Raw genomic sequence first — 15,953 nt, forward strand, 5'->3', positions numbered from 1 at the left:
TCGACATCAGCAGTTCAACCCCAAAGGTTTTCTACAGAATACTAGAATATGAAATATGAAAGCACATCTGCACACTTAGTATTTAGGTGACCTTTGGAGTCATTGGGTAGATCTAAGGGAGGTGGAAACCCCAAAAGCTAATTCAGCTCCACGGCTTTATCTGTTGATCAGTACTGAGAAGGACACTGTGACAGACACACCCGTTTATTGATGGCAGGTGTTAAGTGAGCTGTTTTTCTTCCTTTTGAAGAGGAAATCATGTTCTATAATTGGTTTCATCCAAACTATTTTTTTTATGTTTAGTCAGGCAAGTTTAGATCAAATCAGAGAAAGGAATCTTAAGTCAAAGCCAACCTCAAAGTTTATGTAGATGAAGAAATCCTTATTGTCTTCTTGGTCTAAATTATTTTAAAACATGGGCAAGCTGGATCCAAGGTATGTGACAGGGCTTCAGGAGGCCTTTGTTCCCAGTAATTATATGTCAATATTAGTATGTGACTTTATTTCTCTAAGGGTGATCCATTGGAAAACTATGGGTTTTTCTCTCTGGTAAGAATTTATATTTTTTAAAAGATTTATTTATTCATTTGAGAGAGCGAGAGAAGTGCACACAAGAGAACGCACACAGAAGGGAGGGCAGAGGGAGAGAGGGAGGGAGAGTCCCACGCCAACTCTGTGCTGAATGGGGGGCCCAATGCAGGGTTTGATCTCATGACCCTCAGGCTACAACCGAGCTGAAACCAAGAGTTTCAACCAACTCTTTTCAAGATGCTCAACCAACTCTGTCACCCAGGTGCCCCAGAATTTATGTATATTTTAAATGGATAATGAAAATTAGTGTAAGAGTTTAAAAAAAAATCTGCCTTATAAATCATACCTAGAATACAGGTAAAATATACAATTTCTTTTAACATAATTCACTTTTTAATGAGTTGCCCCATTGTCCTTTTCTTAATACTGTTCTTATTTTTCCCTTTTTCTTTTGTAGGGCTGAAATGCTTCTAGATCAATACCGGAAGAAGTCAAAGCTCTTCCGTACTACAGTTGTCCTGGCCCCACTAGGAGATGATTTTCGCTACTGTGAACGCACAGAATGGGATCATCAGTTTAAGAATTATCAGCTGCTTTTTGATTATATGAATTCTCATCCTGAGTATAATGTTAAGGTAATTTGAGAATATTTTTTTTTTAGATGCAGAAAAAGATTTTTTTTTATTGGAGTTCAATTTGCCAACATATAGCATAACACCCAGTGCTCATCCCGTCCAGTGCCCCCTTGGTGCCCCTCACCCAGTCACCCCAACCCCCCGCCCACCTCCCTTTCCACTATCCCTTGTTTGTTTCCCAGAGTTAATTTGAGAATATTTAATTATGATACTGTAGTTGAATTTGAGCTTCATTATTAAATGAGGCTAAAACACAATAGCTTTAGTTTCTTTGTCCTACATCCCAGTATTTCCTAGAATGTTTAGTCCTTATGTAAGTGTAGTTCTTAAAGAGGAAAATTATCTAGTACTATAGTTGCATTTCTGAAGTTGTCCCTTTCCTCCCATTCCTATAGCATCTAAGAGGCATTACTTCTACATAGTTGTAAACATGCACGTACTAAGCTGTGATCTTCATTTTTCAGTCATGTCCTGTTTTTCTGCCAGCATCGAAAGTTTGTTTCTTTCTGATGGTTGCATCCTTCTGATTTAGTGGGTATGACTGGCAGATGGAGATGAATATGTCATGCATTTTGCGAATGAATGTCTTGTGTCCAGAGAACACACTAGCATTTTTCTTAGTTGAGAAGACTTCCCAAAATCAACCATTTGCCTGTCGTTTTCCCCTTTTTTCCCCCTTTTGGAAAATTACGAAGGTACCCTAAATTTTTGAGAACAATTCAAATACCCCTCCCAGACCCCTGCCTCCCCCATATCCATAGCTCAGCCACCACATTGATCAACTGAAGGTCACTCTCAGTTCAGCTATGCCTCACTGTTCTCTCTCACCCTCTCCCAGGGATTATTTTAGAAGAAATAGTAGTCGTGTAGTTTCATCTAGAACCATTTTGGTATGTATCTAAGTGATAAAGACTGTTTAAAAATACAATCATAATGCCTTTATTACATCCAAAAAATGAACAATAATTCAATATTATCATATATCCAGATAGATTCAGATTTTTCTGATCACGTACAGGCATTTTTTAGCAGATGTTTCATGAGTCAGGATTCAAACAAGACTCCTGTATGAAGAAATTATCCAATGTGTTTAGTGTATTCACATACCAACCTGTGAGACAGTAGAGTATCTCTAGGAATAATATAGAAAGGAAGAGATGTTGCTGTTTAGGAAATTAGAAAGCTGATGATAGGCCATATTTTATGTAGTGAGAATTCAAGTTTGTTAAGTAAATGTAAATAATATTAAATACATAAACTTAAATAAAATTCCAAATGTATTCAAGATATTTGCAACTGAATTCCTACTCTGTGCATCAGGTCTATGTTTAAATCACCTCTAAAATCTCCTCAAAGATGAAGCTCATACATGAACATTTGCTTAGGAGATGGCATATGTATTTGCGTATTTTATCCCTGAACATATCTTCCTAGTGAATGGTTTTGAGGTCCACAAAAGGATTTACCACTAGATTCTAAAGAATTAAAGTCCTGATTTTAGTATTTTACTTATTTCTTCCTTTGCCCACTGAGTTATTTTAAAAATTGAAATATCACATATGTAGGAAATGTGCACAAATCCTAAGTGTACAGAGGATTTTCTAAGTTTAAAAACCTCCATGTAACAACCATCCAGTTTAGGACAGAACATTTATGGCATCCAAAAAGAGTCTCTTAGATGTCCTTCAAATCATTGCCAAAATTTTACAAAAATAACCTTATTTTCCCTTCTATAATTAATGATTAGTGTTTCTTTTAAAATAATATAAGAAGGGAATCTAAATAGGTGCTATTTTGTGTTCTTTTGCTCCGCATTATATTGCGAAATTCGTCTGTATTATTGCATGTGGCAGCATATTTTTTTTTTTTTGAGATTTTATTTACTTATTTGAGTGTGTGTGTGAGCAGGGTGGGGGAAGGGGAGCGGAGGGAGAGGAAAGACTCTCAAGCAGACTCTGCGCTGAGTGTGGAGCCTAATATGAAGCTCCATCTCAAGACCCCGAGAGCATGACCTGAGCTAAAATCAAGTCAGATGCTTAACCAGCTGAGCCACCCAGGTGCCCTACAGTATAATCGTTTTGAATACTGTATATAATCTCAGTATTCATTTGATAGACATGCTACAGTCTGTCCATTGTATTATTGATAGACATTTGGGTTGTTTCCAGGTTTTGTGTATTACAGATAAAACCATTTTGAATATTTTGTGCATTTTTTATATACATGTATGTGAGTTTGTGTGTATAAAATGGGATGGAAATTTGTGGTCATTGGGTATGCACGTGTTCAACCTCAGTAGGTACCACCAAACAGCATCCCAAACAGATGCACTAGTTGCATTATGCAACAATTTCATATTGCTGTACTTTGTTATTCAAGTTTTGTATCATTAGGATTTTTTTCCATTCTTATTTTTTATGATAGATGTGATGGTTTTATTTTATATTTTCCTAGTATTTAATGAGTTGAACCTCTTTTCAGAAGTTTATTGCCATTTATCCTCTTTTGTGAAGTGCCTATTTAAATCTTTTGATGACTTCCTTAAATTGTTTTGTCTTTTTGTACCATTTACAGTTCTTTTATATATTTTGGCTTGAGTCTTTCTTCAGATGAAAAATTATGCAAATATTGTCTTCCACTCTATGTAAGCCTGTTTTTTAATTTCTTAGTTCTGTCTTTTGGTAAACAGAAATTTTTCATTTTAATTTAGTATAATAGTATTTTCCTTTATGGTTAGTGTTTGTCATGTTCTGCTTAAGAAATTTTTGTTCACAGTCATGAAAATACACTTCTTATGAAGCTGTCCTCCAGAAGCTTTATTGTTTTACCTTCAATATTTAGGTCTGTAACCTATTTAGAATTGATTTTTTTGTGGATTGTATGAACACAGGGATCAAGGTACATTTTTGTTCATATGGATATCTACCATCATTTATTGAAAAGACCAGTTTGTCCACTTTACTGCAGCAGCATCTTGTCAGTAATTATGAAACTATATTTGGATATATATTATGGATCTTGTATAGACTCTTCAATTGTCTGTTTGACTGATCTCATACTGTCTTAATTACTCTAGTTTTATTTTTATTTATTTTAAGATTTTATGTATTCACGAGAGACACACACACACACAGAGAGAGAGAGAGAGAGAGAGAGAGAGAGAGAGGCAGAGACACAGGCAGAGACACAGGCAGAGGGAGAAGCAGGATCCCTGCAGGGAGCCTGATGTGGGACTCGATCCCAGGTCTCCAGGATCATGCCCTGGGCTGAAGGTGGAGCTAAACTGTTGAGCCACCCGGGCTGCCCCAATTACTCTAGTTTTATAATAGATCTTAATGTCTGATAGCATAAGTCTTCTAATTTTGTTTTCCTTCTCAAGATTGAGTTGGTTATTTTTCTTTATAGTTCTAAAAAGGGTTGGGATAAACTTTTAAATTTCTACCAAACAAAAAAAAAAAAGTTGCAATTTTGTTTGGGATTGCATTGAACCTATGGATCAATTTGAGTACAATTAACTTCTTTAAAAATATTAGGCCATCCATGAACATGGTATATTCCATATATAAAAATACAGTTGACTTTTGCATTTCTAACCTTGTTCCCAGTGACCTCTAATGTATTTTCTTTCTTTCCAGAATTTCTGTGACTCAACTGTTGGGTGCTTTGAGTGCCCTTAGATACCTTTAAACAAAAGCTTTTTTTCTCTGGTTTATCTAGTTAACATCTGTTCTCTATAGGATGTTTGAAGTTATTTTGCCCAATCTGGGAGCCTCAATGTATCATTTTTTTTCTTTAATGAAAGGAAAAACAAAAGTAAACAGTTGAATTTAGATGGCTAAAAAACTGACATTGTACTACTAGCCGAGATAGCTTGCCATCGATCATCAGTGATTTAACAATTTATGTAATTTTTCCTCCTATGTTCTGAAAGAGAAGTTTGATTATGTTTAAGGTTAGTGTAAAAAAAATTTACCTTTTTTTTTTTGGTTATTTGTTTAGATCTCCCGAATATGTACTTTATTTGAGCTACCAAGAGACTCTGTAGGAAAATTTACTCTTAATTTCTTTTGGAACTACTCTAGCATAGATACGGAATTACATACCAGTCATTTGAGATTGAATTAAGTTTATGAGAAGGCCTACCAGACCACTTACATAAACTTTGCCCTGGGAAATTGCCGAGAGGGAAATAGATTTATGTTGGCTAGTACCAAAATTTAATTAAGATATTTTAAAAGAGTATATTTTATATTTTGTTGTTAATATTAACTCTGTAGCATGCCATAATTCCCTAAAATCTGAAAGGGATTTTGTTATCTAATAGAAGTCCTTTGTTACAGAGATGAAAACGTGAGGATCAGAAATTTAGATTGCTGGATATTTTGGTACTTTTATCAGTATTCTTCCCTGAACTTACCTGTACCTATTGAGTCTGAAATTAATGCTGTATTTCTTTGTATTTATGACCCTCATCTCTTGTATGGTTATACACACACACTTACATTCTGCTTTTTAGAATGTGTTAAGTGAGTGGGGTGCCTGGGTGGTGCAATCGGTTAATTGGCTGCCTTCCACTCAGGTCATGCATCATCTCAGGGTCCTGGGAGCGAGCCCCAGGACATGCTCCCTGCTTCTGGTGAGCAGGGAGCCTGCTACTCCCTCTCTGTCTGCCTCTCTGTATGCTCATGCTGTCTCTCTGTCTCTCAAACTAATAGAATCTTTAAAAAAAGAATGTGTTAGTAATAAATAATACTCATTTTTTGAGTACTTACTATTTGCTATTAACTTTTTTTTTTTAAGAGAGAGAGAGATTGAACACACTTGATGAGGGGACAGGGAGCGGGAGAGGGAATCTGAAGTAGGCTCCATGCCCAGCACAGGGCCCAGTGTGGGGCTCAATCTTGTAACACCAATATTTTGACCTGAGCCAAAATAAAAAGTCAGATGCTTAACTGACCCAAGCCATCCAGGAAGCCCTGCTATTAACTTTTTAAAGTGCTTTACTTTATTTAACCTACTTAATTTTCTGAACATTTCCTGGTAGCTTCTATAATTATCCACATTATAGATGAGGAAACTGAAGCAGAGATAGATTAACTTGCCCAAGATAAGACTAGGTAATATTGTTGAATATTATTTTTCTGTGATATAAACATAAGGATTTAGAAATAATCATCTTAAAAAAAATCTTTTCTACCCTAATAAGAATTTATTGTGCCACAGGTATATTATGATAACTTATATTTGTCTTAGGAATATTATTGTTTCCAGCTGAAATTTTGCTTTTGCAATAGAAAATGATAGCTAAAACTTAACACCATTATTTACCATTTGTGTTTCTCTGCATTTTATTTAGAACTCTAGTAGCTGTAACACAGACACAGACAATATATAATATGCTTAAAACCACATATTAAATAAATGCTAGAGATGGAATTGAAATTCATGCTATCTGGGTCCAGGTTGTGTGCTGTTCTTAACCACCCTGCTAGAGTGCTACTCAACGTTTTTAGCTACTCTTGATTATTAATTATTTTTCCGCCGTGTTGAATTGAAATACCTTTTAGTATCTGTGTGTGGGGGGGGTAGAAAACAACAAAATTAGCATCTTACTGTCATTCAGAGGAATACATCCCCTGTTACATTCTCTATTTATTTCTAAAACACTGCCTTTTAATAGCTGTTTACATGGTCTGGTATAATACTTCTTTTTTTTTTCTTTTGATTTATAGAATAGCTTGGGCTCATAAAAATGGATTTATGTTCTGGTAATTTAAATCATTAGTCAAAAGGCCTTTTCGTTTGAGCAGTCAACCTTGCAATTCTTGTCACTCTTTGTTTCCCTTCTATTCAATGTTACCTGCTGGTAGAGAAAGTCCAATTTTATAATGACCTGCTGTTCTTTAAGTCTCCTTATGAGAGCTCAAAGCAGGGGGAAGGGGACACCAGGGAACTGTATGTGCATATGACATATGAAAGTACTTAATGGCTAACAAAACTGGTATGTAAATAAAATGTTTTATTTTTGCTGCTTCCTCCCATCTTTTACTCATCTCTGAATTATTCTCTTCCCTGACCCTTGCACAGTTCAAAATTCTGGAGATTTGTAAGGAGTTTTCAGATCCACAAATTTGTATATCTCAGTAGTTCTTCTAACCCTTGGGTGTATAAGTTTTATTTTAGTTTAATTTGGGACCTGATGCAAGTAAAAGAGTTATACTGTGTATTTTTCCCCTGCTTTTGAGTTTTGTGAAATCTGAACTAGATTTTCATCTTAACCTGGAAGTGCATCTTAAATATTTATTATTAACTTCTCCTTTCAGCGCTAGAAGTAATTTTAACATAACGATGAATAATTGAAGTATAACTATTTTTTTAATTAGATACAGTTTGGGACTTTATCAGATTATTTTGATGCACTGGATAAAGAAGATGTAACCAGTGGAAAGAATAGCCAATCAATGTTCCCTGTTGTAAGTGGAGATTTTTTTACTTACGCTGACCGAGATGATCATTACTGGAGTGGCTACTTTACATCCAGACCCTTTTACAAACGAATGGATAGGATATTGGAATCCCATCTAAGGTATATTTGCGTTTAGATAGCTACATTAATTATTTACCTCTTTTATGTCATCATTGTCTTTTTGTAGAGTTTTGCATAACATACAGCCTTTATGCAGTATTAGGATGTGTTTAACGTAATTGTGAAATTTTAATGCAATCAGAGGTAAGTCTCCAAAGCATAATCAGATTATTACCTGGGTTTTTGTTCTGAAAGGAAAAACAGTTTATGTGATTCAACTTTCTCTTGTATTTTGTGTTTTATATGTTTCTAATTAACTATCAGTATTGTTTGCACACCATGATAATATCCAGTGACATTGTCGTATGTGTCTGCAGGTCAGGAACTGGACAGACTAAATTGTTAGAAATGAGCAAAGACCAAAAGGACCTCTCAGTGGCCAAAATGTGGGCTTCAAAGTACATAATCTAAGACTATATGTGGGAGAACTTGAAAGGCTCCACCTTAGTTCTTATTTACCTGAAACCTATTTCTAGGTTTAATTTTCTGCTTAGAAGAACAAAATCTGAAACAAAAACTGATGGAGGCAGAGTGGTTGGCTGAAAAAGTACAGACAGGGAGAAGGCAGAGAAGTCAGTAGAAAACAGAAAGGTTCTAAGCTGGCGTTGTCCAGTAGAGCTTGCAGTCTCTGTCCAACAACTTCCTGCAGCGGTAGAAATACTCAGTTTCTGTTTTCTGCACTGTTCAGTATGTACTGGCTACATGGAGCTGTTGAGCACGTGAAATGTGAACTGAACTCTTAGTTTTTTTTAATTTTAATTGATTTAAGTAAATCAATTCCCGCTATTTACTTAATAGCTATCATAGTGGGGAGTTCAGTGCTAAGTAACTCAGTCTTGTTTTTTGGTAAAGATGAACCTCGCCAGGGACTCCTGAGGCTCTCTCTATGTGTGTGTCACCTGGCAGGTTAATTCATTTTCATGATAAGTACACGTTCAACTTAGTTCAGATCACAAATTCATGGTGATTCATTTTCATGATGAATCTCAGGATTAAAAATAACAAGTCATGTCATACCTACCTTCTTCTTCTACCTTCTTCATTCTACTGGTAGAAACAGTCCATTTTGGGAATCCTTTTTATAAAAATCACGCATTTCTCTGAGGGTGGTACTTTGGTATAGTAGCGTGTTTATATTATTTTTACTGCTGCTATGCCATTACCATTATTTCAAAAGCCTGATATTTGACTATTTTTGGGGATATTCACAAATGTGCCTGATGGATACATATTATTGTATTTATAATAATATTCCTACATTAGAGAGATGCATTCTTACCCAATAGGTTATTTATTATATAAATAATAATATTATTATTATATAATAATTATGTTATTCTAAATTACCCATGATAAAAACAGAGAAAGTACTAAGTAATGTAGAGACTTTTTTGGACTAATGGATTTTTTAAAAGTCAACTATTTTTCAAGACAAAGAGTGACGAATGTTGATTCAGTCTTAATTTATTGCACACATTTAAGGTGAAGTACTTAGTACGAGTAATATATTTTAAAAATTCTGCTTTAAAGTAACAAAAACCATATAATAATTATGATTTTCAAATATAATTAATTTATTTGAAAACAAGTTTGTTGTCTGATGATAGCTATTTCATCTTAATGCTCATTTGTAAAATATTTGGATCAAAGAGTATAAAGAAGAAAATATTTTTTAATTTCCATTTTTACATTTTGGGATATTTATATATGTATGTACTCTTTAAAAAGCCAGGAATGTGCATTGGATATATATGAACATATGTATGCAATTTTCTTAATTCAGATTAAATGTTTCCCATGCCATGAATTTTAGAAAAGTTAGAATTTAAGACAGATTATTTAATATTCTTTATTTCAAAATTTAAAGGAATTTTTTTGTTTGTTTCAAATTTCTCCTCTTCCCTAATATTGTGATACATTTTGAAGCTGCCTTGATTTTCTTTCCATCCTCCTTAAAATGTTTGGCATAAAGAACCCTCTTATATTTTTTACTTCATCAAGCCATATCTCTCTTTAAAGAACTTCCTTTGAAACGCATGTTTGAACCATACCCTCTGATGAAAAAAATAAGGCATGAAAATGATAAGTCCCCATCCATATTCTTGTTCAAAAACTATTCTTAAGCTAAAGTGTTTTGTTCTTTAAATGAGAAATGACAGCATATATTTTATCACCTTTCAGTTTATATTGTTACATTCTCTCTAGTTGTTGAATGTTCTTGTTCAGTACAGAGACTAGCTGTTGTCAGTGAACTGTCAGGCCATCACTCTCTCCCCCTCCTTCACTGTTTGTCTTCCACTCATGGGACCATTTCTGCACCTGCTCTCCTTTCATGTATGTATGTGACAGTGAATGGCTTTCTGGTGATGAGGTTCATGGTATGTGTCTATGGTGATGTTGGAGAAAAAAGAGGACAGAAACCATTATCCACTTCTTAACTGCTGTGTGAAGATATTTTTTTCACTATGTCACACATAAGTAAACCTCTCTTGCTGCCAGTGGGTACTGGCTTCTTTCCAGGACCATCTAGAACAAGGGCCCATTATATCAATTTAGACATGGTGTTCGCTGATGATTGATAATTTAGATATACTAGATGAATACCTTGATGGTTTCATAGGAATGTTTATTATCAATATCTTTTTATAAATTGTGCTAAATTTGTAGATTTTTTAAAATTAGTACCACGTATTTTAAATAGTAAATGTTTGTTTTGAAATAAAAATTAATGAATGTTTTATGCAATTAGGGCTGCTGAAATTCTTTACTATTTCGCCCTGAAACAAGCTCAGAAGTACAAGATAAGTAAATTTCTTTCATCATCCCATTACATGGCACTGACGGAAGCCAGAAGAAATTTGGGACTGTTTCAACATCATGATGCTATCACAGGAACTGCAAAAGATTGGGTGGTTGTGGATTATGGTACCAGGTAATATAATTATTAAAAAGTGATTATAAAACAAGAATTTCTTAAATTTTGGATCACAGGCTTATATATTTGATGAAGTTGTTAATGTACATCAGACCATATTAATAATGACATCCCTTGTAAGTTTTGTTACAGAAAAAATCAGTATTCAAAGCAGTTTTCAGGAAATCTATTGACAGTGTCCTAGCTCTCCTAACTTTTTATTGCAGTGATTTTCTGCAAATGGAGTAGTAAAACATTATTATAAAGCTGATTCTGTTTTCTGAGTATAGTATTGTAATTAGGATTACCTTCTTGACCAAGGATTGGTATCAGATAAATCATAGCTATAATCAAAGAAGATAAAGAACTACACTTAATTGTATAGCAGTGTAATTTCATCCTATTTCATATCCAGTTGTTCTTGGATATCTCCTTTTTGTTTTATCTTTTTGTTTTTAGAGGGACATTGACAAAAAAAAGAATCAGCCTAGAGGAGAGCCAAGAAGTAGAATACCTAGAAACCTTGATATATAGGAATTGGTATGAGAATTGGTTGGCCTGAGTATTGATATCAAAATCATCCAACTCTTGGAAGCTCTGTGAGATGAGTGAGGGAGTGGAAGCTCAGTTAATTTCCCACTGCAGGGTTGGAAACAACGAGTGCAGGCTTTATTTAGCTCAGAACAACAGGAGACTTTGTAAGTAGTGCTTCCCCATAATCAAAAGGCTTACCTTTTGTGATAGTGAGATTTCTATCATCATGCCCGAGTTTGGGTTACCATTCATTGAAATCAGTGTAGAGGAGATTCCTATGTTGGGGAAGGGGTTTTGATTATTGTTTTCTGATAGTTTAGATTATTATTTCTTCCAAACTTTTTTTGATAATGGTATATTTGATAATATTTTAAAACTGTTAAAATATGCTCTGATTTTCTTAATAGTTTTAAAAAGCAAATCTCTTTTTTTAAATGAATGCTCCCTCTTCCAGGTGAAACGTGTACATACAGTACATAAAGTCAACATTACAGATTGACCCACAATGGACATCAATAATCATAATAGGTGTTAATTAAAATTTTAGTCACAGTATTTTGACTGCCTTTCTAGATATTTGGAAAAAGAATTCTTGAGGTTTCATTAGTTGACTTGAGTCCTTGAAAATATATTCATGGTGGTATCTTGAATATCTTCTCAGTGGCAAATGTATTTGGCATCTGTTGAGGTTGAGCTGGGCTTAAAGTGGGAAACACTCATTGGCTGATAATGATAGTTGGTTTTTCTCCACAGAATGCATTTTCAAAAGTAAGATCAGATCCTCCATTTTTTTCCTTTTCATCTGCTCCTGTCTTCTTGGTTTATTGAGAGTCTAAAAGTGAAACTTAGATCCAGAAGAGTTCCTAAGAGGAAATGAAGAAGTCATTCTCCTACACTGTCTACTTGCTCTCTGTCTGGCTGCCATATTGAAAGAGACTTGGGTACAGGTCATTGAGTTTTTGCAACAGAACATTTTCTGTTTCATAACCTTTCCAGAAGGCCTGTCATTAGTTCCTCCATATGTTTGCTTATGCTTTTAGCTTATAAAAACATCACCGTACAAAATTGCATCTTAGAGAAAAAAGACAATAATTCTTAAATTGTACTTGACATTTGTAAATTTGCTTTTCGAGCACTTTACACTTCATTGAAAAGTCTACACAATTATCAAGTCATTAGCATAGACATTTTAAGTAGGAAGTTTCAAAACACAAGTTAAAGAGTTATAAACATAGAGGCAGCTAGCATTGGGTGTTCTCTTGTTCTTGAACTGTTGACTGTTTATTCAGATGTTGGCAGAGGTGCCTGTATGAACAAGTGTAAGAGCTAAGGATTGCATTTGGCTGCTAGTAATAGCAATTTGAAAATGAATAAATCCTATCCTACTTAAATTTGTGCCATGTTGAAGAATTCTGCAAGTCCTCAGTTCAGGTATAGCAGCTCCACAATGCCAACAGGGATCCCAACCCTTCTAGCTTTTTCTTCTGTCATCTAAGGGTGATTCTTACTTAGTGTACTGCTCTCAACAATAGATTGAATGATTATATAATTATCACCTGGAGAGCAAGAATACATCATGGCTATTTGAAGGTTAATTCTAACCATGGTATGAAAAAATGAATTAGACTTGGACAGTGTTTGTGATGGAATATTCAGCCTAAAAGTGGGTAATATGTGCAGGAGAAGAAATGGTAATGAGATCAGTTACAGAAAGATTTAGAGTTTGCCAGTTTCTAGTCATAATAAAGGTGGGTCGGAGAAAAAAATGAACAAAGGTTGAGTGTGAGGTTCCGAATGTATAGATACAACTATTCATGGACAAACGTGATAATATCTGCTTTCAAGAGCAGTAATGATAACAAAGTGGAAAACTGATTTCCAAGTGATGATCCCTGAACTGATCCTATAAATGATTATAGGATAAGGGTGTGTTAGGAATTTAGAGGCTCTGAGAAATCTCACAAGGGTAAAATGTTGAGACATTTTAAAATGATTTTAGAGACAGTCTAAAATCTTGCTTTACCCAATGCTTCCCAAACTTATTTACTGTGTTTAGTCTTGCTCTGCTTTAAACAAAACAGCTTTATGCATCCTGAGAAAGCATTTGGGGGATACCGTGCCAGACCTTGTGCTTATCTCCTTAGAAGACTGTGTGTGTGTGCCTTTAGGATACGAACATTGATGTGTGGCATTACCTCCGTTAAATCGGAACTTCAGTGCACTGTAATACATAAAAGGTTTCAGCTGACGGAGAGCATGACTTTTGTTCTTCAGGTTTTGACAGCCTAATAAAGATAGCCATGTAGATAATAAAAATAAACTTAGATCAAGGGGCTTGTTTGTATAACTGAATTGTATTCATTCATACTGTTTTTTGGTCTGGTGAAAGCACTTGAATAGACTGAGAAACTTAGCTGGATGATGGCCTGAACCCACGTCCCTAAGACTTTAATACTGTGTATGTATAACATGCTAGCATAGTTAATTAATTTATTGATTATGATCACCTACATCTTTGAAGGCAGTCTCAGTGCTCTGCAAAAAGAAGTTATTTCGAATTCTCTTACACATTCTTTTGTTGTTGCATGCCAACAAAAATGTTCTTAACATATAGATCCAAAATTGCTTCCTGTATTGGGGAAAATAACATAATCACCCTATAACCATAGTAGATTCAATGGCTGATTGAAAGCATGGTTAGCCAAGTTTCTCTACGGATTTCTCCAATGAGTTTACCTATGGATGCCTGTTCTATAAAGAAACAAGATGGAATTTGAAAAAAACTTGAAGCAAATTCTTTTCCCATTTATAGTGGTTCAGTAATAGCTGATAATGTACCAAGATTCTATTCCAGAATTGATTTTGAATCGATTGATTCATGCGCATCTCTTTGGTTCCTCAGGCATACAGTTTGAATACAGTTAACAGTTTTAATGACCAAGAAAAGTAAGAAGGACAAAGACAATTTTATTTCCAGACCTCTGAAAACTTTCTCTTTTTTTTGAACAAGAACATGAAACTAAAGTCAACAAAGTATTTATTTGAATTCTTTAGGAATTTGAGTTTTGAAATATGTATACTGATTGAATTTTCTTGTGAGTGACAGTTTAATCTCATGTTTCCTGCTGTTTCAACATTTGTTGAAGAATTTTCTAACATAAAGGCCCAAATCACTTTTTTGGTTAGAATGCCTTAAAGCTATTGGAGTGATCATGTTGGATATTCTTAATATTTGGTGTATATTCATAGAAAGTTCCGGTAGTTTGAATAAATTTACACGTCTCAGATGCGTACAGAAAATTTTCTATTTTAAATGAATCCTTATTAGTGATGTCTTTTGATTAACCTTCTTTTTTCTTGGTAACCTAGTTCTGGGCAAAGAAGAGTCCATTCGTTATAGGTTTCACTTTGTGAATACAGGATGAAAGTAATGGTAGTTTGGTCATTATTAAAAAAACTGAAAATATTGTATACAGATGTTTGAATTACTTCTCAGACCAGTAAAATTTTTGGTTCACAGACTCTTTAATTCATTGGTGAATTTGAAGAAGATAATTGGATATTCAGCGCTACTACTTATTTTGAAGGACAAAAACTCGTACAACTCTTACTCTTTTGATAACCTCCTAGACATGGTTAGTTGCTACCTTTTATATTATCATAAAAATGTGTGATTCTTTTGTTCTTGGATTGGAAAAGGGGGTGAGAAGCTTAGTGAAAAGAGATTGAAAAACAGTGATTTCTTTGTACATTATTTGAAAGAATTTGTATCATTTTATATATGAAATACCTATATATTCTTCTTTTCTATAAGTGTGTCTGTAGTTGATTTGTAGTGTATATTTTGTTCTGACTAAATCTAAGCATGAAAATTAATTAACTTACTTTGTTACGTGAAACTTAGGGTTTTCAGAACATCATTAAGATGATATTGGAAGGTAACCGAACATTATAATTAGTTATTTTGCTTGGCTTTAATTAGAAGCTCCCTGGTATTTGAACTTCTATGAGACCTTCCTCTGTTCTTGCTGAACTTCAAATTTGAATGATCCTAAATTGCCTTCTGGTTTCAGGATGAGTCCATGGAGTGGTGTGGGCCGGGCTCAGATGTGTGGAACAGTAGAGGAGAGGTTGAGGAATTAGAAGACTAGCTATTAGCCTCAACCTCTGTACCTGCTTGCACGGGCCTTGAAAAAGTTGCTTAACATCTGTGTGCCCTCGTTCATTTATCTGTAAGATGGGATGCTATCTGCCTTGGCTTATGTCGGTGTTGGGATCAGAGGAGCCAGTAAAACAGAACATACTCTGAAAGGAAAATAATGCTCTTCAACAGCAAGGAAGAACAATTGCAAACCTCTTTAGACTTCGACTTAGCAACTCAGTTGTTTTAAAATTGTTTTAACATTTTGTCATTGGAGTCTATTGTAAATGATAAGCTTTGAAATTTTGCATGTGATTGGAGCTTACACATCTGGAATCAGATAATAACCTCAATATTTTCATAACCTGATATTTGCAATGAAATTACAAATATCACATATTCATATTAAAGTAAAAAATCCAGTAAGTGGACATACACTGCTTAAGGATATGAAACCTATGATACAAAGGTAAAATAATGAAACTTTCTGCAAAATTATCTTTAGAACTCTGATCTACTTGGCTCCTAATTGGACTCTAGTCCCTGTAACATATGCTCTACTGAAGGCTGAATACACACACATATATGTGCACACACAAGAATTACTTATTT

At 34.5% G+C, this 15,953-nt stretch overlaps 1 protein-coding gene across 1 annotated transcript in view; it reads left to right on the forward strand.

Annotated features, from left to right (window-relative positions):
* The window catches only part of MAN2A1 (mannosidase alpha class 2A member 1), a 163,067-nt gene that overhangs the window by 76,554 nt on the left and 70,560 nt on the right, over positions 1-15,953 (forward strand). The window contains exons 8-11 of the mRNA XM_055315266.1: positions 989-1,166; positions 7,550-7,752; positions 10,502-10,684; positions 14,721-14,835. Coding sequence (XP_055171241.1) covers positions 989-1,166; positions 7,550-7,752; positions 10,502-10,684; positions 14,721-14,835 — 679 coding nt within the window. The remainder of the gene's footprint in view (positions 1-988; positions 1,167-7,549; positions 7,753-10,501; positions 10,685-14,720; positions 14,836-15,953) is intronic.

This window comes from Nyctereutes procyonoides, unplaced genomic scaffold (genome assembly GCF_905146905.1).
Source record: "Nyctereutes procyonoides isolate TBG_1078 unplaced genomic scaffold, NYPRO_anot_genome, whole genome shotgun sequence".
NCBI lineage: Eukaryota > Metazoa > Chordata > Mammalia > Carnivora > Canidae > Nyctereutes > Nyctereutes procyonoides.